The sequence below is a fragment of the Lontra canadensis genome, unplaced genomic scaffold (assembly GCF_010015895.1).
Source record: "Lontra canadensis isolate GAN:19392208 unplaced genomic scaffold, GSC_riverotter_1.0 scaffold38, whole genome shotgun sequence".
Classification (NCBI taxonomy): Eukaryota; Metazoa; Chordata; class Mammalia; order Carnivora; family Mustelidae; genus Lontra; species Lontra canadensis.
The window spans coordinates 2216496-2243897 of record NW_022631032.1 but is presented as its reverse complement, the minus strand read 5'-3'; the positions used below and the strand labels follow the sequence as shown (position 1 = coordinate 2243897).

Sequence of the window (27402 nt, the reverse complement as noted above, 5' to 3'; positions counted from 1 at the left end):
TAATGTTTGCCGATTAATGACACTAATTTTATTTTAATGTTCATTTTCTGATGTAGCTCATGTACTGTGGTAATATTTCTGTTCTTAGGAAAAAACATTTAGTGTTATAAAGCATTTGTATTTGGAGGTAAAAGGGACATGAGAGAAACTTCCTTTGAAATGATTCATAAAAAGTAATATATAGGAAGGGAAATGATAAAGCAAATATGGTAGGTAAAAATGTTAAGAATTGGGGAATCTGGGTAAAGGTATATGGGAATTCACTGCACTATTATTGAAACTTTCTTAAATCTGAAATAATCTGAAAATAATGTGGAATAAACAAAACAAAACAAACTCAAAATACATATAGAATAAGGGCACCGCAGTCAGATATTAATGTGTGGTTAAAAAGGCTCATCAAGGTAACTCAAAGTATGGTATTCTGTTTAAGACTACCAGTAAAATGAAAATATACCAAGTCATCCTTTAGGTTATACTAATGATCAAGCAATTTGAGATTCAATGTTCAGATGTTTTGTGAAACTTGAACAGTCCAAAAGCAATAAAAAATGGTCTGCACTGGCTGTACCTCTTATGTAACTACTCTCATGTCACGTGGGAATTGTTAACTTGTCTATTGGACAGATAGGAGGCTCCTGGAGGACAAAGATAATATTATATTCATCTTAGTAATGATATGACTGGAATAATAACAAAAAACTGAATGAATACCAATCCCTCTGAAGCACATATATGAATATGTACAAAGAATTTTCCACACACAAATTAGTCACTTTTAACAATTACATGACAGATCCACAAAACTGGTAAAGAGTCTAAAGCATCTGATTTTAAAGCAGAGTATTTACTCTGGGGTGGAAAAAAGATATTTAATAGGTCAGTATCTATGTGGAGAACTGAGGCTATTAAAAGCTGAGTCATTTCTCCACTGTCACACAGCCAGAAAGTGGTGAGGCCAGAAGGTGGTAGTCAGGTCTCGCTATTAAGTCTGCGCTCTTCATGCAACTTCAAGCATTTGTTATGCCTTTTTCTGTACTAGTGTGTATAATAAGCCTAATAATTCCTATTATGGAAAGCTTTTAAAAATGTAAAAGACCAATATAAAAGTACTCTGAAAAGTATAATAAGCATTTAAAAGTAGTCAGAGAGGCATTATCCTCCATTTTAATAGATGAAGGGAGGATAAAATGTAGCGGTTAAGTAACTTGTTTGAATTGCAAAGGTAGGACTCGAATCCAAACCTTATGTCTTCTACTTCTATTTCTATTACATCCTGATGCATCTAAAATGTAAAGTAGTAGAAAAATTATTTCCATTTAAAGTGTTAAAACTGGGTTATAGATTAAGTATAGCTTTCAAATTTATTTGAGGACATTTTAATCACTTGTACTAATTTTTATAATGTCTATATTCTACTTCATTAATCAGGAACGCACTTACTGATTCCGGAAAAATGAGGCACACCTATAGGCTTTTCACATGATACAACATAAATGATTAATCTACTCTACATGGGCTTTCATAGTGTATTTAAAACTTAAAATGAGGCAAAGTAGAATACATAAGCCTTTGTCTTGTGCACATATCCTCATTTGTTTTTCTAACTTGTTCCCTGGTTTACTGTCTCAAAGAAATATGAGATAACACCAATAATATGAACAGCCAAGATTATGTGCCAGCTGCACATATGCCATTATTCTTCCAACAACATCTCAAGCTAGTATTACTATCATCTTCAGTGTTAACAGATGAAGTAACAGAAGCTCAGTGTGGTTAAGGAAACTGCTCAGAGTTACACAGCTTGTAAAGTGGTAGGACTAGAATTCCAAACCAGATCTATCTGCCTCTAAGACCTCTCATTTATAACTACAAGGCTATGTAATATCTTGACAATTTCCAAATATAGTGTGATGTTAGGTACACTTGGAGTAAATAAGTCAGAGGTCTTTGAGCAGGAAAGGCCAGGTTCCTTATGCAACATAAGAACAAAAACTACTATGAAGTTTCAAAGGATTTTAGGTATACCCAACTGTTGTAGCAACATGGATGGGACTGGAAGAGATTATGCTGAGTGAAATAAGTCAAGCAGAGAGTGTCGATTATCATACGGTTTCACTTATTTGTGGAGCATAACAAATAGCATGGAGGACAAGGGGAGATGGAGAGGAGAAGGGAGTTGAGGGAAATTGGAAGGGGAGGTGAACCATGAGAGACTATGGACTCTGAAAAACAATCTGAGGGTTTTGAAGGGGTGGGGGGTGGGAGGTTGCGGGAACCAGGTGGTGGGTATTAGAGACGGCACGGATTTCATGGAGCACTGGGTGCGGTGCGAAAACAATGAATACTGTTACACTGAAAAGAAATAAAAAATTAAAAAAAAAAACCCAAATGATGTACTGTATGGTAACTAGCATAAGATGATAAAAAATTATAAAAAATAAAAAATTTTTTGGAAAAAAAAAAGGATTTTAGGAACTATTTTAACATCAAAAGATGAATTGAAATGACAAGAGTAAAATAAACTTCCAAATCCCCTACTTAAAAAAATATTGTATTACTAAATCTTAGATGCTTGGAGAGATGTTATATTATTACAATATTACAATAAAACATGGGCTGCTTACTTAGAATTATATTTTATTTATAAATTCAATTTCTTCTATGCAACACAGAGAAAAAAATCCGTCTGGATTTATCTATTCTATCATTTACAACGATTTAACTTTTAATGATTTTCACAAGGGTGAACGATTATGTAGAAATAGTAACATTATAACACAGACTGAAGTCTTAGTGGAGTATCTGTAATTTCCCCTAGAATCCTATTTTGTATAATGTCCCTCTTGATTTTCATTTTTCAGGAGGGAAAGGGCACTGAAACAAGTAATAATTGATATCCCATTTTACTTCCAATGGAACTTAGACAATAAGCATACAATTTTTATCTAGATTTTATGCACACATCAGTAATAGTAAAAATAGCTAAGGATGAATTTATTTATACTTTAAATGAGACTGAGATTGTATACAACCAAGATCTGAGTTATTTATTATATGCAATAATACTATCATTATTTTGACTTTGGATGACTTAGTTTATAGGGTACGTAACGTCTTATTAAGTCATCCCTTGGAACTACTGAAGGATTTGTCTAGCATTTCATTTTATTTTTTGACTGTCACATTACTTTTTATTTTGTTTTCAAATTTTTACTTAAATTCTAGTTCTTTAACATATAGTACAAAAAAACCACATAGTACAATGTTGGTTTCAGGAGTAAAATTCAGTGATTCATTACTTACATATAATACCCAGTGCTCGTCATAGCAATCGCCCTCCATCAGCCCTCAGTTTGTTCTCTAAGAGTCTCTTATGGTTTGCTTCCCTCTCTTTCCTACCCCCCACAAACGTTCATCTGTTTTGTTTCTTAAATTCCATATGTGAGTGAAATCATATGGTATCTGTCTTTCTCTGACTTATTTTGCTGAGCATAATACACTCTAGCTCCAACCATGTTGTTGCAAATGGCAAGATTTCATTCTTTTTGATGGCTGAGTAATATTCCACTGTGTGTGTGTATACACACATTACCTTTTTAAAAATAAACTTTTATTAGAGTAATTTTAGATCTACAGAAAAGTTGCAGAGATAGCACAGAGTTCCAATATACTTTACATGTATGGGCTCTTAATTTTAACAGATAAATATGAATGTTATCTAACCAAATGACAGAGAAAGAAATATTTCCAAAGAAGGTAAATATATATTGGGAAACAAATATGAATGACACATCCAGTGTAATATGAGGATAAAGATTTTTATTATCTTTAGAAAATAAAATTTCCTGGGGTGCCTGGGTGGTTCAGTGGGTTAAGCCTCTGCCTTCAGCTCAGGTCATAATCTCAGGGTCCTGGGATAGAGCCCTGCATCGAACTCTCTGCTCAGCAGGGAGTCTGCTTCCCCCTCTCTCTCTGCCTGCCTCTCTGCCCACCTGTGCTTTCTCTCTCTGTTAAATAAATAAATAAAATCTTAAAAAAAAAAAAAAGAAAAAGAAAATTTCCTAAAGCAAATAAAAACTGGTTCAAACAGATTTATAAATACAAAATGCATGATAACAAATCTAAAGAGGTTCAATATTATGAAGTTTAAAATGTGTCCTATCTCATAGTTAACCTAAAAAAATGACACATATTGAACCCATTTTATATTAAATCCCAAATATTTAATTCCCTTAAAACACCAGGAGAAGTCCAAAGTGAATTACTAAATCTAACAAAGAAATAGTTAAAACAGCTTGAAAAGAATACAAATGAAACATTAAAAGCAAATGAAATGTTTATAAAGAAAAAAGAAACTAATAAAAACCTGTGGTATGGTGGGTAGGATGACAGTATTCTCAGCAGGGACTGGCAGGACAGGGATCACAGGGACAGTGGGAGAAGAGGGAGGTACAGCTTCTGTTGGCTAAAAATCATCAATGACAAAAAATCAGGAAAAATACCAAAATAAAAGAAAAACACATAACAGAAAATTTTGTCATAATATATTACAGTTTTCAGAAATAACTGAGAAAAAGGTAAAATATTAATATGTTACTTCAATTTAAATGAGAAAATGCTCTCCAGAAATCATTTTAGAAATCATTATGCCACTAATAATAATTTTAATAACTGTAATTAAAATGAGAGACTACTTTTTAGATATTTCAATGAAAATAATAAAAGATAATGACTTACAATTTTCCTCCTCTAGGAGACAAAACACTTACTTCAAAGACTACAAAATATTTTTCCAGGATTCAGAATATTATTTGATTACTTTCCTCCTTGCATTCAAGGAATCAAAAGCAATTTTATTAGCCCATCAGGCAGGAAACTGGGGCTTAGAAATTCACAAAGGATTCAAAGGACTTAAAAATTGAATCTATTATCACTTTTTAAAATCTATGCTATTGACCTCTACTATTAAGAACTGTACTAAGATGCCTTAAAATTGCCTTCAAACGGGCATCTAGGTGGTGCAATCAGTTAATCGACGCCTCTTGGTTTCGGGTCAGGTGGTGATCTCAACGTTGTGGGATGAAGCCCCAAGCTCAGAAGGGAGCCTGCTTAAGTTTCTCCTTCCTTCTCCCTTCGCCCCCTCCCCCTGCACCCATGCTCTCTCTCTCAAATAAATAACAAATCTTTTAAAACAACTGCCTTTAAAGTCATTAATTCAACTAACACTGAGTAACTATTATGTGCCACACATATTCCAGAAAAAATTAAAAAAGAACTCTAGTGACATAAACTAAGGGGCTTTGATATTTACACTCAACTACTCTATCTGGCTTGATTCATTTAATTTTACAAAGATGTAAATGTAAAACAAGACGTGTTTTGTAACTTGTCCTAAACCTTGTTAACTGGATTAATTCATAAACATTTATTAACCAATAACATATTCTACATGTATAAGAGAAACATTAAAATCCAACTGATTACAGGACAAGGTGCATTAAAAGAGACTTAGAACAGGAAGAACAAATTTGCTGAAATCAAAACTATGCTTTTCCTAACAAAGAAATACAAAATAAAATTACAATGTTGACCTTCTTGGTCTATCAGTTAATCAAAATTTATTAAAAATGCATGGATTCTCTTCAACAATGGTGCCGGGAAAACTGGGTGCAAAAATAATGAAGTTATATCACTCTCACATCATATACAAAAATTAATAAATTAATGAACAATAGAAATATACATACTAGAACTCATAAAACCAGAAAACAAAGGAGTAAATCTTCCTGACCTTAGATTTGACAGTGAATTCTTAAATATATCAAAAGTATAAGTGACAAGAATAAATGAACCAGACCTCATCAGAATGAAAATATTTTGTCTACCAAAGGACATTATCAAGAAAGTGCAAAGACAACCTACAAAATGGGAGTAAATGTTTACAAGTCATACATCTGATGGGGGTTTAATAGCCAGAATATATAAAGAACTCTTACAACTCAACAACAAAAAGATAGTTAAAAAATGGGCAAAGGACTTGGGCGGTCATTTCTGCAAAGGAGATATACAAATGGCAAATAAGCACATGAAAAGATACTCAACAAATTATTATTCGTTAGAAAAATGCAAATCAAAGTTACAGCAATAAATCACTTCACACTTACTAGGAGGCTGTAATAAAAAAAGAAAAACAAAAACAAAAAGAAAATGCATTGGCAAGGATGTACAGAAACTGTAATCTTCAAAAACTGTTGGTAGGAATCTAAAATGGTGTAAGCTGCTATGCAACAGTTTGATGGTTTCAAAAAAGCTAACTATAGTATTACCATATGACCCAGCAATTCTACTAAGTATACATATACTCAAAAGAACTGAAAACAGGGAGTTGGATACTTTACATCACAATGTTCAGTGATGCATTATTCACAACAGCCAAAAAGGTGGAAACAACCCAAGTGTCCATCAACAGACAAATGGATAAAAAAATGTTTTATATACATGCAATGAATTATTATTCGGTCACAAAGAGGAATGAAATTCTGACTCATGATACAACACGGATGTATAATGAAAACATTATGTTCTCAAGTGAAATGAATCAGACACAAAAGGACAATATTGTATGATTCGACTTACATGAAACATTCAGAATAGGTGTACTCATAGAGACAGAAAGTAGAATGGAAGTTACCAGGCTAGGAGAGAAGAGCATGGGAAGTTAATGATTACAGAGTCTGTGAGAGGTCATGAAAAGTTTTGGAAATCTAATAGCGATGGTTGCAACACTGTGAATGCAAATAATGCCACAGAATTTTATATTAAAAAAGGTTAAAATGACAAATTTTATGTCAGATATATTTTGCCACAATAAAAATCTCAAAGTAAATTTTAATGCACGGAAACAGGTCCTTTCCCACTGTTGTTGGATGTACAAATTCATACAAACTTTAAGAAAAGCAATTTAGTAGTAATTATCTACAGTCTTAAAAAAGTGTAAGCTCTTAGACTTAATTCTAGAAATCTACCAAAAGTGAACAATTTAAAAAACAAATATTCTAAGAGTCTTAATACATTCTACTGACACTGTTTATACTTGGGAAATGTAGAATATCCTAAATATCCAAAGGTGCTGGAATGGTTAAGTATACAAATAATGATAATTATGTAAGATTAAATATTACACAACAATTAAAAATCATCTGTAAGAACAGTCTGTAGATCTGGCTTGGGACTCTAGTCACTAATTATATGTTGTTTCCATAAAAAAAACCTTTAAATTCCATATTATGAGTTTAAAATGCATCACTTAAATATTAACCAACTTTCAGTTTAATACTCATATCACTTTTTAAAAATTTTTGAGGTTCTGACTCTAGATTGACAACAAAGTGTGAGAAAAAAGATAGTTTTAAAAGAACTGCCACTTGATCAACTAGGTATACCTACAGGAAATGAAATGAATCCTACCTCTACCTTATACAATACTTAAGATTAATTGCAGACTGTTTGCTAACATAAGAGAAGTACAAAAATTAGATTTCTAGATGATAATAATGACAGAATGTCACCATGCCCCTGGTGTAGGTAAAGACTTCTTTAACAGGAAGCCAAACAGGGTGAGGAGAGCGTCTGTACGCAGGGAGTAGAGGGGTGGCAGCGGTCTAGAACCGGATGCTTGGAGCCTGAGCAGGAAAAGGAGGATATCCATATGGGCAGAGCAGTGGAAGCAGGCTCATGTGTTTTGTTTGAACCTAAATGTGGCAGTAGCAGTAGTCTGGCATGAAGTGTAGGGGCCTCAGTGGAGTAAAAAAGGAGATACGATGGAGCTTGGGCAGAGTAAGGAGGGTGTCCCACCAAGAGAAGTGGTGATGGGAGATTGCTGACATACGGGAGATTTTGATCTAAAAAATACATACATAAAGGATAAGGGGAATAAGATACCTCATGTCAGAGAAAGGAGTTATGAATATGGAAAGGGAAAAATTAGCATGATATCTATGGTTCCAGAATAGAACTGGAGGTTTTAGCATGAATGCACGGCTTTCAATATATAGAGATAGACTTGGAAACACAGACATACGGGTGTGTGTGTGTATATATACATATATTCCCTAACTCTGCCCACAAAGAAGATCTGGGGGCAGTAACACACCAACAGCATGAACACACCTAGCATTCAGATCATGGTTTCTAAATACCAATTCTCAAATTAAAAAACAAATGAACAAACAACAGCCTAGGAGTCTTTGGATTTCAAAATGGCTAATTCCAGTGGTAGAGCTTAGCAAGTACAATAAGATCCTAGAACAACTTGCTGTGCCAGAAAATACAGAAGTGCTTAAGGAATAATGAGGGCAGGACAAAAGACACAGGAGTTAGCTTGAAGAGTTTTGATCAGTCAGACTGGGAACAATTCGAGATTCAAAATAAAGATAACAATGACATACACAGAATAAAAACAGGATTCTGAGAGTCCATATTGATTTAATAATTATAAAAATAAATGAAAAGATGAGAAAGCATTTCCTTATAGTAGGATGCCAACTAAAAGATGTAGAAGGAATTCTGGAATTTTAAAATCATAATTCGGCAACCACCACAGAAATAATACATTCAAAAAAAATCAATAGATATAAAAATTCCAATGCTGCTGAATGAATCTTCCCTTTCATTCTAGCAGATGAAAGTTTAAATAGGAAACATGGATCCACTCAAGTATTTCTCCTAAAAACATTTATTAATTACAGTGAAGAAATCTAGCAGATACTATCTTTTTTTTTTTTTAAGAGTTTATTTATTTATTTGACAGAGAGATCACAAGTAGATGGAGAGGCAGGCAGAGAGAGAGAGAGAGAGAGAGAAGCAGGCTCCTCGCTGAGCAGAGAGCCCGATGCGGGACTCGATCCCAGGACCCTGAGATCATGACCTGAGCCGAAGGCAGCAGCTTAACCCACTGAGCCACCCAGGAGCCCTAGCAGATACTATCTTAATCAAAGTTACCAGTACCAAGGATGGGACAACTCAAAATCATGCTACCTGACAGGATAAAGAACCTATCACTTCTCAGAAACTCCAGTCAAAGATGCGTAACCTGAATCCAATCACCGAATAACAGACAAACCAAACTGACTGATACACTACAAAATAACTGCTACAGTCCTCCACAGTATCAAAGAAAAAAAAGTCTAAAGTTTATAATTATTTTTTGTAATATCAGGTTTTTTTAACAGCTTTATTGAGGTAAAATTGATATACAAAAAACTTCACCCATTTAATGTAAACAACTTCATGAGTTCAGACATATGCATGTACCTGTGAAACCATCACAATTAAGATACTAGATATATCTATCACCTCTAAAGTTTCCTTATGCCTCTTCAACAGGGTCAGATATTAGCTGATTAATAATCTACTTTAACATAAAAATAAGGCAGAGCTAAATGCTTATATCAAATTTCAACATCAAGCACAAAAATCTTCTCCACTAGGCAGCTGCTCTCCAAGACCTTTATGATAAACTATAAATCCTTTAATATTACATTTAAACCTCACAGTAACCTTGGCTTTAAGTCTCTTCTAAAATCTATCTCCTTTAGATAAGGATCTGAATACCATTTTTAAGAAATCCTAAAACAACTTATGCCATCTTAATTCACTCCACTCTCTATAGGGCAATGAACAAGTACTTTGAAAAAGAACATAGCTTCTGCCAGTTTCTTAAGAAAGGCAAATCCTGCTGAAAAAGTCTTCAAAAACAAGTAACGTTATCAATACATACAATTTCCTAGCCACAGCGGATAACGAATTCAGGTAACAAAGAATTACAGAACAACAAAATAATTCATTTAGTTCATCTGAAACAAAAATACAGCCCCAAACAAATAACAGACAATCAAATGAAGGCTGAGTGATGCGGGAACAGCACAGATGTTAGATCTGATAATAGAGTAAAATAAAAAGGTAAGAGGATATTTTAAGCACAGGATTTAGAGCAGGGTAAAATTCTGGGGAGTTGTAGAAGATTCTAAATTGGAAAATGTCATGCTTTAGATCTTAATGTAAACAATGAGGTAGCAAAATACAGTCAACCATTATATTTGGGTTATTACAGAAAAGGAGAAATTCAGCATAAGCATTTTAACTTGAAAAATCTTATATACATATTTCAATAGACAATGGTAACTGTTATACCATCATCCTTTTCCTGCTCCATTTGTATCACTCAGTAAGATCAGCTCCAAAGAGGTTTTTTTTGTTTTTTTTTTTTTTTTAATCATGACCATGTGATTAACAACAGTCTCAGTTGTTTCTATCCATAGCAACACCATGGAATCATTAGCCTCTGAGGCTGCCTTCAGAGACTTGTTTCCATGACAACAGAGGATATAATATTAACAGTGTCTCAAAGAACATTGCAGAAAATTGTAAATTCCTGTAAAATAATTGGCTTGTACATATTTTAAAAGTACTTTTTCTATGACAGTATGAAATTGACAGCTTCTGGAAAAGTGTTTAAACAATCATTTTTAGAGATTCTTATTAAATTTCTTCATAGTTTACATTTTAAATTCAATGTAAGATCTTAAAATTATGAAATCAGCTTTTAAAATGTAACAGATTTTCACTGAAGTGGTCTGAAGCCTTATTAGGTACAGCCACGTGCATAATGTGTACTGTATATCAACATTCATGACTATGCACCACCTTCTTTCACTGCCATTCATGCAATAATAAATGCCCCTGGCGTCTTCCTTAAGAAAGCAAATACTGCTGAAAAACTCTTCAAAAACAAGTAACATATCAACACACACAATTTCCTAGCCACAGCTGATAACTAATCCAGACACGTAACCAATTCAGTATACAATCAGGAAGGCATATTGAGTTAGCCCACATTTATTAAATCGCATTCTGCTTAAAATAGCTCAAGTGGTTCTTATATGTGCATATGAATCCTGACTGATACAGGAAGAGACAGAAAGGACAATTAGGCTGCTGTGATAATCCAGATTCTTGAGAGGTCATCAGTGGCTTGGTGAAAATGGACATGAGTAGTCAAATCAAGATAGATTTTGAATGTACACCTAGTGTCATCTGGTGAATAATGGGAAATTGGGAGTTAGGAAGGACTATTAAGAGTAACACCCATGGTGCGCCTGGGTGGCTCAGTAGGTTAAGCCTCTGCCTTCGGCTCAGGTCATGATCCCGGGGTCCTGGGATCCAGCTCATTGGGCTTTCTGCTCAGCAGGGAGCCTGCTTTCCCCTCTCTCTGACTGCCTCTCTGCCTACTTGTGATCGCTCTCTCTGTCAAATAAATAAATAAATAAAATCTAAAAAAAAAAAAACAAACCCACTTCGGCTATTAAAAATGATCTTTTACATCATAGAACCAAGCATAAAAGATCTGCAAGGCTATCTGAATACATTTTTATTGCTAAATTATTAAAATGATTTTCATAGCAGAAGATAAAAATCTGAAGAAAGATAACTGAAATCATATTACAGGATAATTTACATTGACATGTTATATGAATGAGGTAAACTGAGCTTAGAATGCACACAAAGATTCAATAAGGTCTAAATAAATTTATACCACATTTAGGGAAAATGAAATACATGAATTAGCAAATCTTTTGTTAATACCTTAGATAAGGAAAAGCAATTACTCTTGTGCCACTGTTGGTCAATAAATACCTTATTTCATTTTTGTATGGCAAAGTTAATATTCTTAATCCAAGTTCCTTTGTTTAAAGATCTACTATGCTGTAATGAGATATGCTTCTCTGATCAAATGTTAAAGAAGCTGTTTAGAAGGGGGCAGAAAACAAAAAATCCGGCAATGTTTATAGAAGAATACAGCAGAGCAGATTTATCAAAACTCTACTTGGGAATCACTGTACTGAACAGGGGTCCAGTATCTTTAGAATAAAGATATTTTTCATTATTTAAGTCTGACTCTCTCCCCCCTGGTGCAGGGGGGAAAATGTTATCTGAACCAGCTACATGTGACATCCACATCATAATTATCTCAGAAGCAAACATCAATAAACCAGGTACATTTTAAAACAAATCACTAGGTGTTAAATTACAACGTTTTGATTTTAAAATAACAAAGGAGAGATCAGAAAATAGATCCAGTGATTAATAATCTTATTATAGAAACACGGGTACAGTTTTGTTACCTCACACAGATTATCCAGTCTGTGAATCTATTTCTGCTGGCAAGATTCATGATAATGAATTAAAGTTTATCATCCCTTTAATATGAAAAGATGGTATTCTATCACCATTCAGCTCGTTCACTTTGTGCTGGTAGAAGGATGAATCAACAACCACTAAAAATTTAAAGTAAAGAGACCTTAAACTTGGATTTAAAGATATGGTTACATAATTAACAAGTAGGTATGAAACTACAAACTGGAATATACTTTAACCTGATTTTTAAACGAGAAAATGGTTAGCGAAACCTACACAGCCATGGAGTTCATGATTACTAATATAAAATGCACCCTCAATGCTTTCTAGTAATCATACATTTACCCTATTCTATTCATTCTTCTAGAAGTCCGTAATGAATCCAGCCCCTGTTGCCTTTCTACTATTCTCCTACCACTTACTGTTTCAGCCATACTGACCTCCCTGCTGTTCTCCAAATAGCCTGAACTTGTTTTGGTCTCAGTCTTTTATTTACTTACTGTTTCTCTGCCAGGAATGCTTTTGCCTCAGATATCCACATGGCTCAATTCCATTACTTCTTTCATGACTTTATTCAAGTATCAAATATATGTAGAAGATACTGCAAAAAGATTTTTCTGTGTGCATGGGGAGCCACTACCAATCAGGTGTTCAAGATGTTCTATCATTTGATGAACTTGGGACAGGAGTCTCAAAAATATGAAAGTGCCCCAAAATTGCCAGTTTCATGTTTTTCTCTACCTAGCAGTAGCTAATTGCCTAATAATGTCCTATTTAAAAATAAACACGTCTTGCTTAGGTACATTTGCTCAACAGATTTTCATCTTTTTTTTATTTTTAAAGATTTTATTTTTAAGTAATCTCTACAACCAATGTGGGACTCAGACTCACCACCCAACATCAAGAGTTGCATGCTCTTCCAACCAAGCGCTCCAGGTGCCCCTCTTCTCTTTTAAAAACTGTATTAGTAAGTATTTTTCACTGACGGCTTGTATTTAAAAGCTGTGGTGCCCATCTTCCAAATTTCTAGGTTCTACTAATTTCAACTTGTTTCTAGGTCCCTACTACATGTGGCAGCTGCTTCCTATGGTTACTATCTGTTTTACTTTGGTGTTTCACTTTTCCTTTTCAAATCTCCAATTCATTTTTTTTTAAAGCACCCTCCTCCCCCAATATTAGATTCTGTTAAAATAAATGCTGTGGTTCCTGTTTTCCTCACTGGACACCCTGTCAAGGTTACCAAGCCTCTGGCTAAACATAATTCTTTACCATTCTATAATTAGATTGCTTCTCCCACCTCTAGATTCCTCATTTAAAAAAAAAAAAAAAAACCAACAACAACAACAACAAAAAAACCAGAATATTTTGTGGATCTACTGATAATGATGGTAATGAAGATGGTAATGATGATGATTATCAGGTATTATTAGGGCTTTGCTTATACTGTCTCATTTAATTTCCACTAAATCTTGATGTGGGTAACACTTTTTCATCTCTATTTTCTACAGGTGGAGGAAAGAGATTCAAAGAATTTAGATGTATTTGTCTAAAGTGCCACAGCTAGTAAATAGCAGAACAGAAACTTAAACTCAGGCCATTATCCTCTAAAAACAGTCTGCTCAACCAGTATGCTACACTGTCTTTTTAAAATACTTTAAGAAGAGTTATTTGGTCCTTATTGTTACTATCATGTTTTACCACAAAGACAATATATAATACCCTCAAAAAGAAACAGAATACTTGTTCAATCCTTAGCTCAAGGACTGGCAAACATTTTCTAAAAAGGGCCAGATAATACATATTTTAGACTTTATGGGCCATGTTTCTGTGTTGCAACTACCCAACTTTGTGCTATAGTAGCTTGAAAATGGCTATACCCAATACACAGAGCTGTGTTCCAATAAAACTTCATTTATCTATGATAATAAAAATATGCAACTCCTCCCATAAGATCATGGAATTGAAAATAAAAAAATAATACATATAGAAATTTCAAATTTCATCTATAGTTATTTAAAATATTTTTGTAAAAAAGGCTTATATAATAAAGCAGTGTTCTTATAACTGAAAGAATATAGGCTCTATACTGTATGTAGCCTTTCAGTTTGGGAAGAGTGATTAAAATGACATGATTTTTGTTCTGCTTCCCATTACTACCCACCCCCCTGCCAAATCCTGCTTATGGTACTTAGTATAGATGAAGCAATTAATTCCCAAGATTGGGGTGTGTATCTTGTTTATCTCCAGTTTTCAAAGTAACTTCAAACTGATTTTTTTCAAATTTGTAATACTTTGATACATTAGGTAGCTCTACCAAGATCAGTCAGAGTTAAATACAGAAAAATGAAGCTGGAATCTGTTTTAATTCAAATCTCAGATTATAATCTCTAGTTATTTCTCTCAGGACCAACAAAAAATCTGTAAGGCAATCAACTAGTCCTATTCTGTCATAACAATAACTGCTTCACACTCCAGAGCTGGCTAAATTAATAGCCACAATTTAGATTTCACAAAAACTAAAAAATATTGTTCAGAAATATAGGATTAAATTGGGGTTTACTAAAGGATAAAGAATTAATAGGCAGGAATCCTTTTAGAGGTAAGGGAGAAAGTCTTTTAAACACATTTATCTAGAGGCAGAAGAAGTTGTGTTTAGGCTTTCCTAAAATTCCACTACCTCCAGATGTCATTGCCAGTTGGTTTATACTTGCACAAAATAGGTCCAGTCTTTTTTGATTGATTTGCATATGCCTGTAAAATTATTACATCAGTTGGTTTATTTAAAGTTTGTTAAATAAGGTGCTAATTGTAGGCTACTGTTCTCCACATGGTCTGAACAACTATTTTTGCCTTTATAAAAATTCTAAATTTTAAAAATGGAGGACTGAAATGTAATCTAAATTACAGTGCCAGGAAGTACAAAGAATAACACAGAAAAAAATTTTAAAGAAAATGAATCTAAGTCAAATTTTAACGATATGAATTTAAATTCTTCACATGTACAGGAATACATATGCCTAATTTTTTCACAGAGAGCTTTGGATTGCTTTTTAAATATACATGATTTTGCAAAATCCTGTAGTGTAGACTTTTTTTAATTAAATTTTTTTTTTTAAATTTTAAGCCATAGTTCTACATATAAAGTGCTTGGGAAATTTATAGTGGCCAAACCATATTCAGAAGCTCCAAACTTCCTCACAGCCAGCATCAGATTAAATGAAAATAAACAAGTATATAAGATTTGTTAGTTCAACAAAAATTTTTCAAGCGCATTCACCATGCTAGTTTCTGGGGATATAAGAAAATACACATCTTATACTATCAGCTCTTGTGAAGCTTATGGTTTAGCATCTAATATTAAACAAATCATTCCCAATTGATTAACTGAAATAAATTGATTATAGTTGTGATAAGAGGTATGAAGTACAAATCTCATAAAACAAACACTGCTTGAAAATACAGGCAAAAATGTTACAAAGGCTGAATATCTTATCCTGACCTCATGAGAAGTGGATAATTTTTCAGCACTGTTATTAACACACTATTTTAAAGGTTAACTTTAAAACCTGTTTGAATATATTAAAAATATATAAGCTGCAGCTTGTGAAATTTCTTTTTACCTATCTGTCCTTGACAAAAGGGCCATCTAACAATCATGACACTATACAGAGGTTACAAAGATGAATACAACACATTTCCTATTTATAAAGAGCTTATATAAACAAATTTCATTTATTTAGTTCTTTAAGCTATAGCCAATTGAATCTCCATTAAGATACTCATTTTTTAATAGGCTTTATTTTTTAAAGCAGTTTTTAGGTTCAAAGCAAACTCGAGGATAAAGTACAGAGTTCCCATATAGCCTATGCCCACACACACGCTAGTCTTCCCATCATCAACATTTACCACCAGAGTGATACATTTGTACAAATGATGAAGCTACATTGACACACCACTATTATCCAAAGTTCATAGTTCAGGGTTCACTCTTGGACATTCTACAGGTTGTCACAAATGTATAACGTCATTTGCCTACCAATATAGTATCATACAGAATAGTATTACTGTTCTAAAAGTCCTCTGTGTTCTACCTATTCATCATCATTCTTCCCTAACCCTTGGTAACCACTCATCTTTGTACTGTCTCCATAGTTTTCTTTTTTCCAGAATGTCATATAGTTAAAAGGATAGGGTAAGTAGCCTTTTCAGATTGGCTTCTTTCACTTGGTAACACGCATTTAAGGTTCCTCCATGTCTTTTCATTTCTTTTTAGTGATAAATCAATTCCTCTGTCTGAAGGTACCAGAGTTGATTTATCCATTCACCCACTGAAGGACATTTTGGTTGCTTGTAAGTTCTGACAATCATAAATAAAGATGCTATAAACATGTGTGCAGGTTTTCATGTGGACACAAGTTTTTAACACATCTGGGTAAATAACAAGGAGTGCAATGCTGGACTGTATGGTCAATTTGGTATTTTTTAAAAGCTTATATAACCACTGTAACAATTATTTTTTTGTTTAATCTTCATCTCTACACTTTTCTAAAGTGTCTTACTGTACAAATGACTGGGTCTTAAACATTGTTTGAACAAATTCTTAGTGGGTACATACAGATTCCCTGTAAGAAATTCCACAACATTCTTCAGGTGAAAAAGGGAACAATTAATTTCTAAATCTGAGTCATGGTACCAATCTTACCACTTAGTTTTAGTGGCCTTTTGAGTAGGCAATTAAACTTTGCCAACAGGCAGCACCTCACAACCAGTATAGAAGAGTTTTTATCCTAACCTTGGTTTCTTGGTCTGTCAATACCCAAAGGAGACTATTTCTAACTATTCTCCTAGAAACTATCCTATCAGGATCAGCATTTCCAAAGTAGTTTAAGAGGACTGTCTACCTACTTTCTATATATTCTAGTTTAATACAAAGGCAATATATTGCTGAATATAACCAATTTCATTCCTTAGAGGTGAAGAAAAATATATAAATTTGACATAACACTTCAAAATACAACTGTCATTAGGCATGAGTCTAAATGTATGAAACATGTATTGAGAAAGGTTAGGCCAATTCAAAACGGTCCAAGGTGGAGATGTCTTGGTGTGACTATTCAGACCTGCTGCCTGGTGAGAAAAATCAGCAGATAAATGGCTATAAATGATGTACTATATGCCTCTGTTTGCCTGGTAAGTCTATATTTATGCCTGTTGTCCCACTTTACTTATTAATAGTTTTCTCTATTAAAAGTACTCCAGTTTGGTTGATGAGTTACACAGTCATCCTAATTATAATGAAACTGAACGGTTTCTCTCTGTCTCACCTCCTCATGAGTATCTCTTCCCAGAGGGGTAAAGAGGAAGAGAATCGTCAGCTAGAGGATCAGAATAACACTAGATAAAGGGTGATATATGGTTCATAGAAGGTCTAAGGGAGAAATTCCGATGGACAGAAAAATTTATAATAGTAAAGAATCAGACAATATTGAATACTATAAGGAAACAATTTTGTAAAGGTAAGAAGACAGTAATGTTTGGAGTGAAAGAGAACCTGCAACCTAAGATAAGTATCTTGGAAGGCCCTGTGAAAAGGCACAGATAAGGGGATATCTGAAGGCAGTGAGGGAATGAACCATGAGAATATCTACCGGAAAGAAGGGAACATCAAGATAAAGTCTCTTAGATGGTCACATCTGATATATTTGAGGAATAGGAACAAGGCCAGTATAACCAGAGTAGAGTAAGTGAGGGAGCAGTAGCAAACATGACTGGATGTACTTCTGGGGTGAGATCATATAGGCATTTTGGTCTGTAGTTAAGTAGTTAAGAAGGATTTTGAATTTTACTATATATTGGATCAGAAGCCACAGAAGGGTTAAAAATAAAGTACTGACATTCTCAAAGGATGACGCTGGCTAATGGGTGAACAGACTGTTGAAAGAATAGAGACTGAGAGACCAGTAAGAGGTCTACTGCTGTAGTTCAGGCAACAAATTAAATAATTTAAAACTAGTAGTTCTGGAAATTCTAAAAAGTGGCCACATCATAAATATATCCTGGACATAGAGCCAATAGGATCTGCTGTTAGACTGAATGTGGACCAAAGGAAAAAATAACAGAAAATGATTCCAAGAGTTTCTATCTTCAGCATCTCAGTGAGCGATGGTGAAAGAAGATGATGGGGAGAACAATAAAATTAGACACTTGTTTTTGACATGTTAACTTTCAGATATTTAATCCAAGTGGAGATATTGAACAGGACGTTAAATATACAAGTCTAGTGTACGAGGATTAGCTCTGGGCTAAAGATACAAATACTGATGTTATTTAAAGGCACAGGACTGGATGAGATCACCTGAAATGTGAGTATAAAAAGAGAGAAGCTCAAGGACTGAGCCCTGAGGCACTCTAACATTTAGTGGTAGAAAGAGGAGGAGAATACTGCAAAGGAAACTGAGTTTGGGAGAATACTGGAAAGGTAGTGTTCAAGAGTCAAAGGCGAAAGGAATTTAAAGGAGGGAACAGTCAATTGTGTAAAAGCTGTTATGGGGTCAAGTAAAACAAAAACTTTGAACCAATCATTGGATTTGACAATCCACTCCAAAAGAGGATTTTCTGGTTGGTTGTTTTAATGAGAGGTATTAGAAGAGGTATATATGCTGATGAGAATGATTCAGTAGAAGGAGAAAGATAGGTAATGCACTGAAGAGAGAATTTCAAAGTTCTTGAATAGTCGAAGGGACTAAGAAGTGAAGGGTGAGCTGTAGGAATACAGATGGATCATTCATTTTAACAAGGTAGAATAAAGAGTAAGATCATCAACTGAGAATGAGGGCCAGGCAGTGACTACTGGAAACTTAATGTGCAGCTTTGGAGCCAGTGTGTAGGAGGCAGAGTTGCAATTAACCAAGGCTGAATCTTACCAATGAAGTACCAACGAAGGGGCAACAGTTAATGAAAGGCAGCACTCTTAGTCATGGACCAAGGAATCTGAGTGAGGCAAGGAGGGAAGTGAAAGCATGAAAGGAGTGATAGATAATAGAAAACTATGCTGAAGGTCTTCAGAAGACAATTTTTTTAAAAAAATCACTGTAATAGGGGAAGTGAGCTAAAAAGAAAGTAAGTGCCTGTCAGACAGTTTGAAATGCTTGCAACTAAGATTTTCTAAGTGTACAGTCAATGGTAATAAGGTTTTAAATGTAACTATTTAAGCAGGTCACCCAAGTGAAAGAAAAGACAAGGTTCCTAGAGATAAGGATATCAAAGAATTGAGAAAGTCAAGATTTTGGATAGATCACACAAGGATACTGAAAATCACTAAGAATAATTACAGGAATAGTGGGCAGAAAAAAGACAGTAAACCAGGTGTTCAAATCATCAATGAGCAGGAGTGACTGAGAGAGATGCAGATGACTAGAAAAGGAGGGGAAGTGGAAAATATTATCTGATGCCATCTACATTTTTTTAAAGAGAGAGGAAATACAGTCATCCATAAATATCACTGATAAGCAAGAAAGACAGACAAAATTTCCACTTTTTGTGAGGGTATAGTACAAAACAGTATCCTCAGGGAAATGCCAGGTGTCTGAGAGAAAAAAAGGGTGATCCATCACAAAGAGTTTGAGGATAAGGAAATGAATGAGAGTGATCTGGAAGGTTTGGACTTTTTGGGGTGATTAAGGGCAAAAGGATATAGAGTATAAAATTAGTCCTGATGATACACCTAGGAAAGCTTGGTAAAAGATGAACAATCAGTTAACTTAGTTGTCTACTTGTGACTTGTTTAACAATTTGCAAAAGGGAATGTCGGGAGGAGAGGAAAAGTCAGGGAATTGGAGATCTCACCGAGAAGTGAGGTACTCTTTAGGCCCACCTCCCCTTAAATTCTACAATTAAAGGTGCTGAGGTTTGGAATTCTTAAAAAAGTACATGGGTGTACTTATAGTTAACTTATTCAGTCAACACAATTTACTGAGTGTCTGAATAGACTGCACTATCCTGGGTGGTCTAATTCCTAATTATATTTGAATTTGTTCATGGGCTATCAAAAGTTAAGTAATCTAAAAAGAAAATAGTAATATTAGTAATAGCTGCCAGGCACTGTTCTAAGTATGATACATATATTAAATAATTTAATAGAATTAACTCATGAGGTTGAGAGTATTATATACATTTTTGGACAATATATCCAATGCACAGCTCTACAGAATTAAATCCTTGATAATCTAGACTGTATCTGTTTAGGACAAACAGTATTCTTTATATACAAATTAGCCTATATATTTTTCCACACATGGGTATCTGAAAAGTGTTTTCCTGCATTTTAATGCAGGACAGGTTTTTCTTCTAAAAAGAAAACTATTCAATTCTTAAAATTTTATTGTTCTACTTCAATTATGATAAGTCATCATGTCTGTTCCATTCACTCCTAGAAAAGAACTTTATTGTTTTCAGCTCAACCTGGCATGTCAGTTTTTGGGGGAAGGGCGGAATTTATAATGGCTATTTATAATGATCCATGCTAGGGATTTTTAGGTGTTCCAAAACATAGGCACAGCTGCTAAACACACATTCAAAGTGACCTACCACTTCACAGCTGTTCTAAGTTTATATGACTACTATACTCATTAATAAAGACTGATATCACCAAGAAGGCTAATCAAGCAGCAAAGACTAGAAATACTGGAGTTCTTTAAAACCCTCATGAATTTAAAAATTGGTCCTAGTCTGGAATAGAGGTGAGTATGCTAAATAGGACAGGGCAGTCTGGCATTAAGTGATCCTAAATGTAAGAATAGGGGAAATTCTGAGGTAAAGACATGAGGAAGGTTTGACAATATGTAGGCCCTTTTTTTCTGTAATAATTTTTCAAAATTAAGAACATAAGGAGTATGAAGCACAAAACAGAAAAACTTACAACAAAGTAAAAAAAAATTAGAAACTCCTCTTAATTTAACATTAAAAAACAAACAAACAAACAAACAAACAAACAAAAACAACCCAAGGGCACCTGGCTGCCTCAAATTGGTTAAGTGTCTGCATTCAACTCACGTCAGGATCCCAGAGTCCTGGGATCAGGCCCCACATAGGGCTTCCTGCTCAGTGAAGAGCCTGCTTCTCTCTCTCTCCCTCCCTCTACTGCTCCCTCTTCTTGTTATTTGTCAAATAAATAAAATCCTAAAAAAAAAAAAGCAATTCATGTGAATTTCTGGGATATAACCAAATGACAAAAACTAGAAATAGTTTGTAAACTGTACAGTTAACATCATTGTGTGGGGATCCAGAGGGGTGAGGAAATCAGGTACATGGGGAATTTGTGTGGCCTGAAGTAAACATGAATGGAGGGGAGGAGAAGGGAAACAGAGAAAGAAATGGGGTACTGTGAAGAACTAAAAGCACTGGTGAGGGAAGGAAAGTGGATCCAAGAAAAACAGGTACCCAGGAGGTTTAGGATTAGGTATTATTTTTGGCAGGCCATAAACTAACAAGGTTTTGGTGACTGGAATGGAAAATAATCAATTCCATAAACATTTACTGAGCACCAACTATATGCCAAGCCCTATCCTAGAAGTGGGGGGGGGGTCTTGCAGAAGTTTATAACTACTTAGCTTCCTTAACATTAAAAAAAAATTAATGACTTCACACTAAATTCCAGATATTATAGTAGAAATTGGCACATAATCTGAGTTATGAATGTGATTATTTCTAACACACAAGTAACTTAAATGAATCCCTAAATAAATTTTCTTTTTATTTACAGAAGGTATTTGGAGGTTATTAAATCAGGGTAATGACTTTCAAATTAATAAAACTGGATTTAATAGCAATTCTCCACACTGCTGAAAGTATCATGCTGCATAGTTACAAGGAATTACATTCAAACTTAAATCTTGCTATCAAATCTTAGAAAAAATATTTCTAACAACAATGAAATAGAAAATCTGGTTATCATTGCTGCTACTTATCAACTACAGAACAAAACACTATCATAGTACTATCTTCACAGAAACATAGTATATGTTCAATAAATTACAAAATTTCATTAATCTACTTGTTTTTTAACAATATGCAAATCCTTCTGGTGCTACAAATTAAAAACTGTCTGCCATGGGTCAGTAGATGAAACAGAAAAATGTGGTCTAGCATCAGTCAAGATCCAAATCTGTCTAATGTTCTCAGTCCTATCATATTTTATCCGGTAAAATGAATTCCAGTGAGTTACAACAGAAGACCTGGATATATAAAATATCCCAATCATCAGTTAGAAAAATATACAGAATGAAATGGTACTTTAGAGCAGGAGAAATAAAAGCTAAAATCTTTGACCTAATGTTTATACTTCTAAAAATGAAATACAAAGGTAATGAAAGACAAGTAAAAAAGAAGTATGAAAGAAATAAAAACTAAGTCACTAATCAGTATAACAAATGATTTGAACCAAATGGGAGGAAAATAAAATTTTAAATGGCTTTGTAGGATTAATTGTGAATAGCTTTTACTGAAATTATGACTCTATTTTAGTACAATATAATAAGCAGCTTTTTCTCCAATTCCTAAGTAATTATAATGTAATTCTGTAGTTTCAATAGTTTTATATGTAAACTATTTTGCTTGCCTTTTCATTTGTATGCCCCTAATAAGATTATGTATCAGTGGTAGTGTGTATGTATACACATACAGTACTGTGTACTTATATAAACCTCATGTAAGTTTTTAAAAGTTTTTAGCACATCTTTTTCTATTAACAAAAGAAAGTATCATTTAATATTAATCTATTATGAATTAACACCAAGTCTTAGTTTTTGCATCCCTTTTTGGTATGTATAATTGCAGTCAAATCAAGTTAGTTAAATTTTTCAGGCAGTGTTCAATCTAAGAGTTAAATCATATCACTGCTTCTGAAGTTTTGATTGAAACTAACATCAGTGCCTATATAAGAACAATTAATGATCCCTCCTAGCCCAGTAATTCCATTTCTCTCACACATGTTAGAAAAATAAATACAATTTCTTACTTAAGAAATTTGACAATATTTTAAAATCAAAACTATTGAACGATTAATTCTGGTAACCAAAAGCAAGAAAGAAGCTGTTGACAGTTTATTGTGCTGCTTCTAATTATTAAAAAAAGATGGTTTTAAAGAAATTTATTTTAAAAAGCACTAGAATATGTGTATAAATTTTATTAAGTATTATTGATGTGAAAGGACAAAAGCAATCTCCCCTTGTTTTTAAATTAGACTATTTCTTATCCCTTCATTTTTACTAAAGTTTAATACCTACAGAAAATATTTTAAAATATAGTCCCCCAACCTCCTTTAATGACAAATAAATATTTCACTTAAGTTACTATTAATTTCTATTTCCCTGTTATTTTTAAATCAAAAAGATTTGGTTTTATGTGATCTTTTTTTTTAATTTGGGAGATTTTTAGTGTTGCTCATCTCTTTAAACTGTCAACTATCTGAAAAAAAAATTCCTATAATTGTGTAGTTACACAAGCTTAATGCTTTTAAATTAACCCTAGATAATATATATTTATAGAAATGGAAAGATTAACTAAATTCCTTGAATAAACCATAATTATAACTTCCTAAGATATAAGTATATAGCAACAGTAAACTGTATTCAATTTATTCTCAAAACACTAGAAAATAAAAATCTTTCTGTATCTTCTGTTTCTTTACCATAACAATCTTCCTAAGGTTATCTAATGACATACAGAAGCTCAAGTGGTTTTCTTTTTTTTTTTTTTTTGGTTAGACATTGTACTTCATAGCATTTAACAGCCTAAAAATAAGGAGACAAGCATTATTAATTTACACTGTAATTTATGTAACAATGGTTTGTATTTTTAGAGAAGTCCCTCAACAGAATCAGAGCCTGTATTGTTTGGTATTACATAAGAGCAAAAGAGAAAATATTTTTTGTTTCCCCTTCCATGCTAAAGACCTACACAGATGGACTGAAAACATGTATTTCTGCACATTCAAGGTTTCAGTACATAAGACTATATTTTAAATAATAAGAAATCTATATTAATACAACTGCAAAGCAAACATAAAGCAAAAATACACTGAAAATAATTTCAACAAGTGGTATGTTACCTGGGTGGAGCTGGTGGCTACCGAGATGCAGTCAATAAAGCTGTGTCTTCGAGTGAAAAATGCAACTATCTGCTGCCAGCGTGAAGGTTCTGGCTCAGCCTGCAGTTCATCTGATGAACCCTTTTTTGCCCAATGTTTCTGCTTTGGGCCTACTGAGCCATGGCTAGAGCTAGTATTGCCTCCTCGACTGGCGCGAGAGTATAGAAGTGTGTTGTTCCCGAAAATGTAATTCATCTCTGCAGCCCTGCAGGTGGTTGCCAAGCAGTCTTACTTCTCTACCAGCTGCTGAGTGGTGAATGATCGGTAAAAACTGCAGCTAGAATTACAGCAGCATCACTTGTAGATCAGGGAAAATAAAAATCTTGAGAAATGATGCTCATTTTCTCTGTAATTTCTTCCCATGAAAGAGCTTGTATCTTCCCTCTGTACCTGTTAGTTGTAGGATGGCTGAGTTTATATTTGCAGACAAAAAAGACGGCATAAGGTTGATGGCTTTCTCATGATTATTTTTTCACCAGCGTCTGCAGGAACCAAAAGCTGTTCTTTTGTTAGCTGATAACTAGACGAATGAAATCCAGGAAGTGAGGTCGATTAGCAGGTAAAGAAGGATGTTATAAACACTGGACTACCAAGACCCTTTGGGGATGCCTGATTTAATGCACAGGGTGGAGAAACCCTGGATTACGAAGTTTCAATCTCAGTCTGTAGTAAAATCCAGTGTCATCTTCACTGCTTAAATAATTATAAATATGAACTGAATTCAAATATACAAGAGGATTTTGCCAATAGTTCTGATTGTTTAATTTTACTGAAGGAGCCTTTGTCATTCACATACAAATTACCACATCAGGAAGGAGCGCACATTAATTAGGCTCTAAGTTTTTTAAATTTACATTCAACTCTGAGGATCTAATGCTAGAGTAAAATCCACTTGTAATATGGCATGATCATTTTATGTAATATATTGGTTCTTAATGCTTTGATAATTGAGTCTGGAGACAAAAACAGATTAATCAGTGAAATAAGTATTTGACTTCTGAACTTTTGTGATTAAAAATAACTTAAATTATTAGCATCATCTCTCTCATATATTGTAAACACTTAGATTAATAAGTTATAAATTTTTAAAAATGCCAAAGAATTAAAGTAAATTTTTTGTTTTAAAACCAACAAAGCATGTTTTATCCAACACTACATAAATAATACTCTGGGGTTCAACTAAATAATATTGTTTGATTGCTAGACAGACATTTTCTAACATTTAATATCTAGGTCTGGGTTTTTCAACATAGTAGTCTACCTCAGAATCACCTAGGATGCTGGTTAAAAATGCAGACTGGTATCCCCTCTTCTCACCAGAATTTTTTAGAGTAAGAGGGATCTTGAAATTTTCATTTTTAAAAAAGACCCTTAAGTGACTCGAGCAACCTCAAGTTTAAGAACCATAGATTCGTAACTCTGCCCTGCTAATATTGCTACATTATTATATAATATATGGTCATTTTAAAACAATATATGAATAAAAATGCCATTTGATAATTTACTAATGGTTGAGTAATTTAGTTTTTAAGTTGATACAAGCACATCATAAATCCCAACCTCAGCCATATACTTTTTCAGATGTGGACTAACAAAAAATCTTGCTTACTATGTGCTTACTGCACCAACTAAATGCAATCTCTTGAAAAGTAGAAACTGTGACCTCCAGATTCATTGAAAATCCTGATTCAGCAAGCAAAGATGCTAATACTCTCTCTCTGATTCCATCCCTAAGATACAGACACATGCCCAAAAGAGGTGAGTCATGTGGGACTCTCGAAAGCTAAGATGCTTTGTGACAGAGATTATAACACAAAGTTTGGTGCTTCTTCCCAAGGACTCTGTAGATAGTAGTTGGCAATTTTGTGACCCTAGGCAGACTGTCCTGTCCATTTGGGGGTAAAGCAATAGAGGAAAACACTAAGGGTAAACAGAGAACTAAGAATCCTCTGAAGGAAAAAAAAATTAAACCTCTTAAAAAAAAAAACAACAACACACACAGTAATAGGGACCACATATTTAATAAACTGGCTAGTGTGGTTTATATAATTGGTTTGGCCCCAAAAGATGTGCCTTGATGATCCATGTCTGATGAAAATCCAAGATGGGGGAACCCTAGAACTGATAGAGGTTCTGTTATTCTGGATTGGTATGGATGAGGATATTGTACACAAATGCTGAATGCAAATTTCCTACTCACACTGCAAACAATAACAACACAGACCATGAATACTAAGCCATTTGTGTACACAAATTTCTTATCCCAGGGAGCCAAAGAGCTCAAAAACAATCTAACGCTGATATCCTGTGTACCCCCTAAGTACTGGCAAAAGTACTTTTTGAGGCACAGATTTTGTAATCAAATCCAATGACATTAAAAAGCAGCTCTGAGTTTTGAGAAAGGCTTCTTTATGAAAATAACCCATTACCTGTACTACAAAAATCTAGGATCATCTCATCCATTGCCCAGTAGTCAATGGATGCATACAAAACCATATGTGTACTAAACCATAAATGGTTTCATATGATTTGACTGGGAGATCAAAGGTGACCAATTCCTCACTGATACCTGCTTTAGAACAGCCCTAATCATATAGCGGAGCCAAAAAATAAACTCTATTCCATTAAAACAAAATTTAAGCTCATTATGGAACCTGGAAAGTCTATTTAAAGTAATGAATTAAAAAAATACACAATGTTGAAATCACTAAATAATTATTAACATTTTAATGATTTAAATATTTTTTCTGTGTAGTTTACTTTTTTCCACAAAATGATATTGTCTATAATAGAACCCTAAACAATAAAGCTTCAGTAAACTGAGTATATCCATTTAATGATTACATAACCAAAAATACAATTATGAAGAATTTGTAACTGTGAGAAATTTATTTTGTAATATTAAATGAAAGGACCATTCAAAAATATATATAGAATAGGTAGGCCCCCAATTATTTGTTTACCAATCAAACTCACAAAAAAACCTATTCAAGTCTTCAGGTATAGTAACAAAAGCAAGGATTAAATAATCTCAGTGAAAAATTTAAAAGGTTGAGAAG

General features: G+C 33.8%; 1 protein-coding gene across 21 annotated transcripts in view; it reads right to left on the bottom strand.

Annotated features, from left to right (window-relative positions):
• DLG1 (discs large MAGUK scaffold protein 1) overlaps positions 1-27402 on the bottom strand; it is a 253340-nt gene that overhangs the window by 117479 nt on the left and 108459 nt on the right. For 10 of the 21 annotated variants that reach the window (XM_032869311.1, XM_032869310.1, XM_032869312.1 and 7 more), the window contains one exon: positions 4370-4468. The exons of 5 other annotated variants lie outside the window; for them this stretch is intronic. In XM_032869311.1, the coding sequence (XP_032725202.1) occupies positions 4370-4468 (99 nt within the window). Of the gene's footprint in view, positions 1-4369; positions 4469-24304; positions 24868-27402 lie in introns of those variants that run through there. 6 more of the 21 variants (XM_032869326.1, XM_032869328.1, XM_032869330.1 and 3 more) reach the window with 6 other exon arrangements.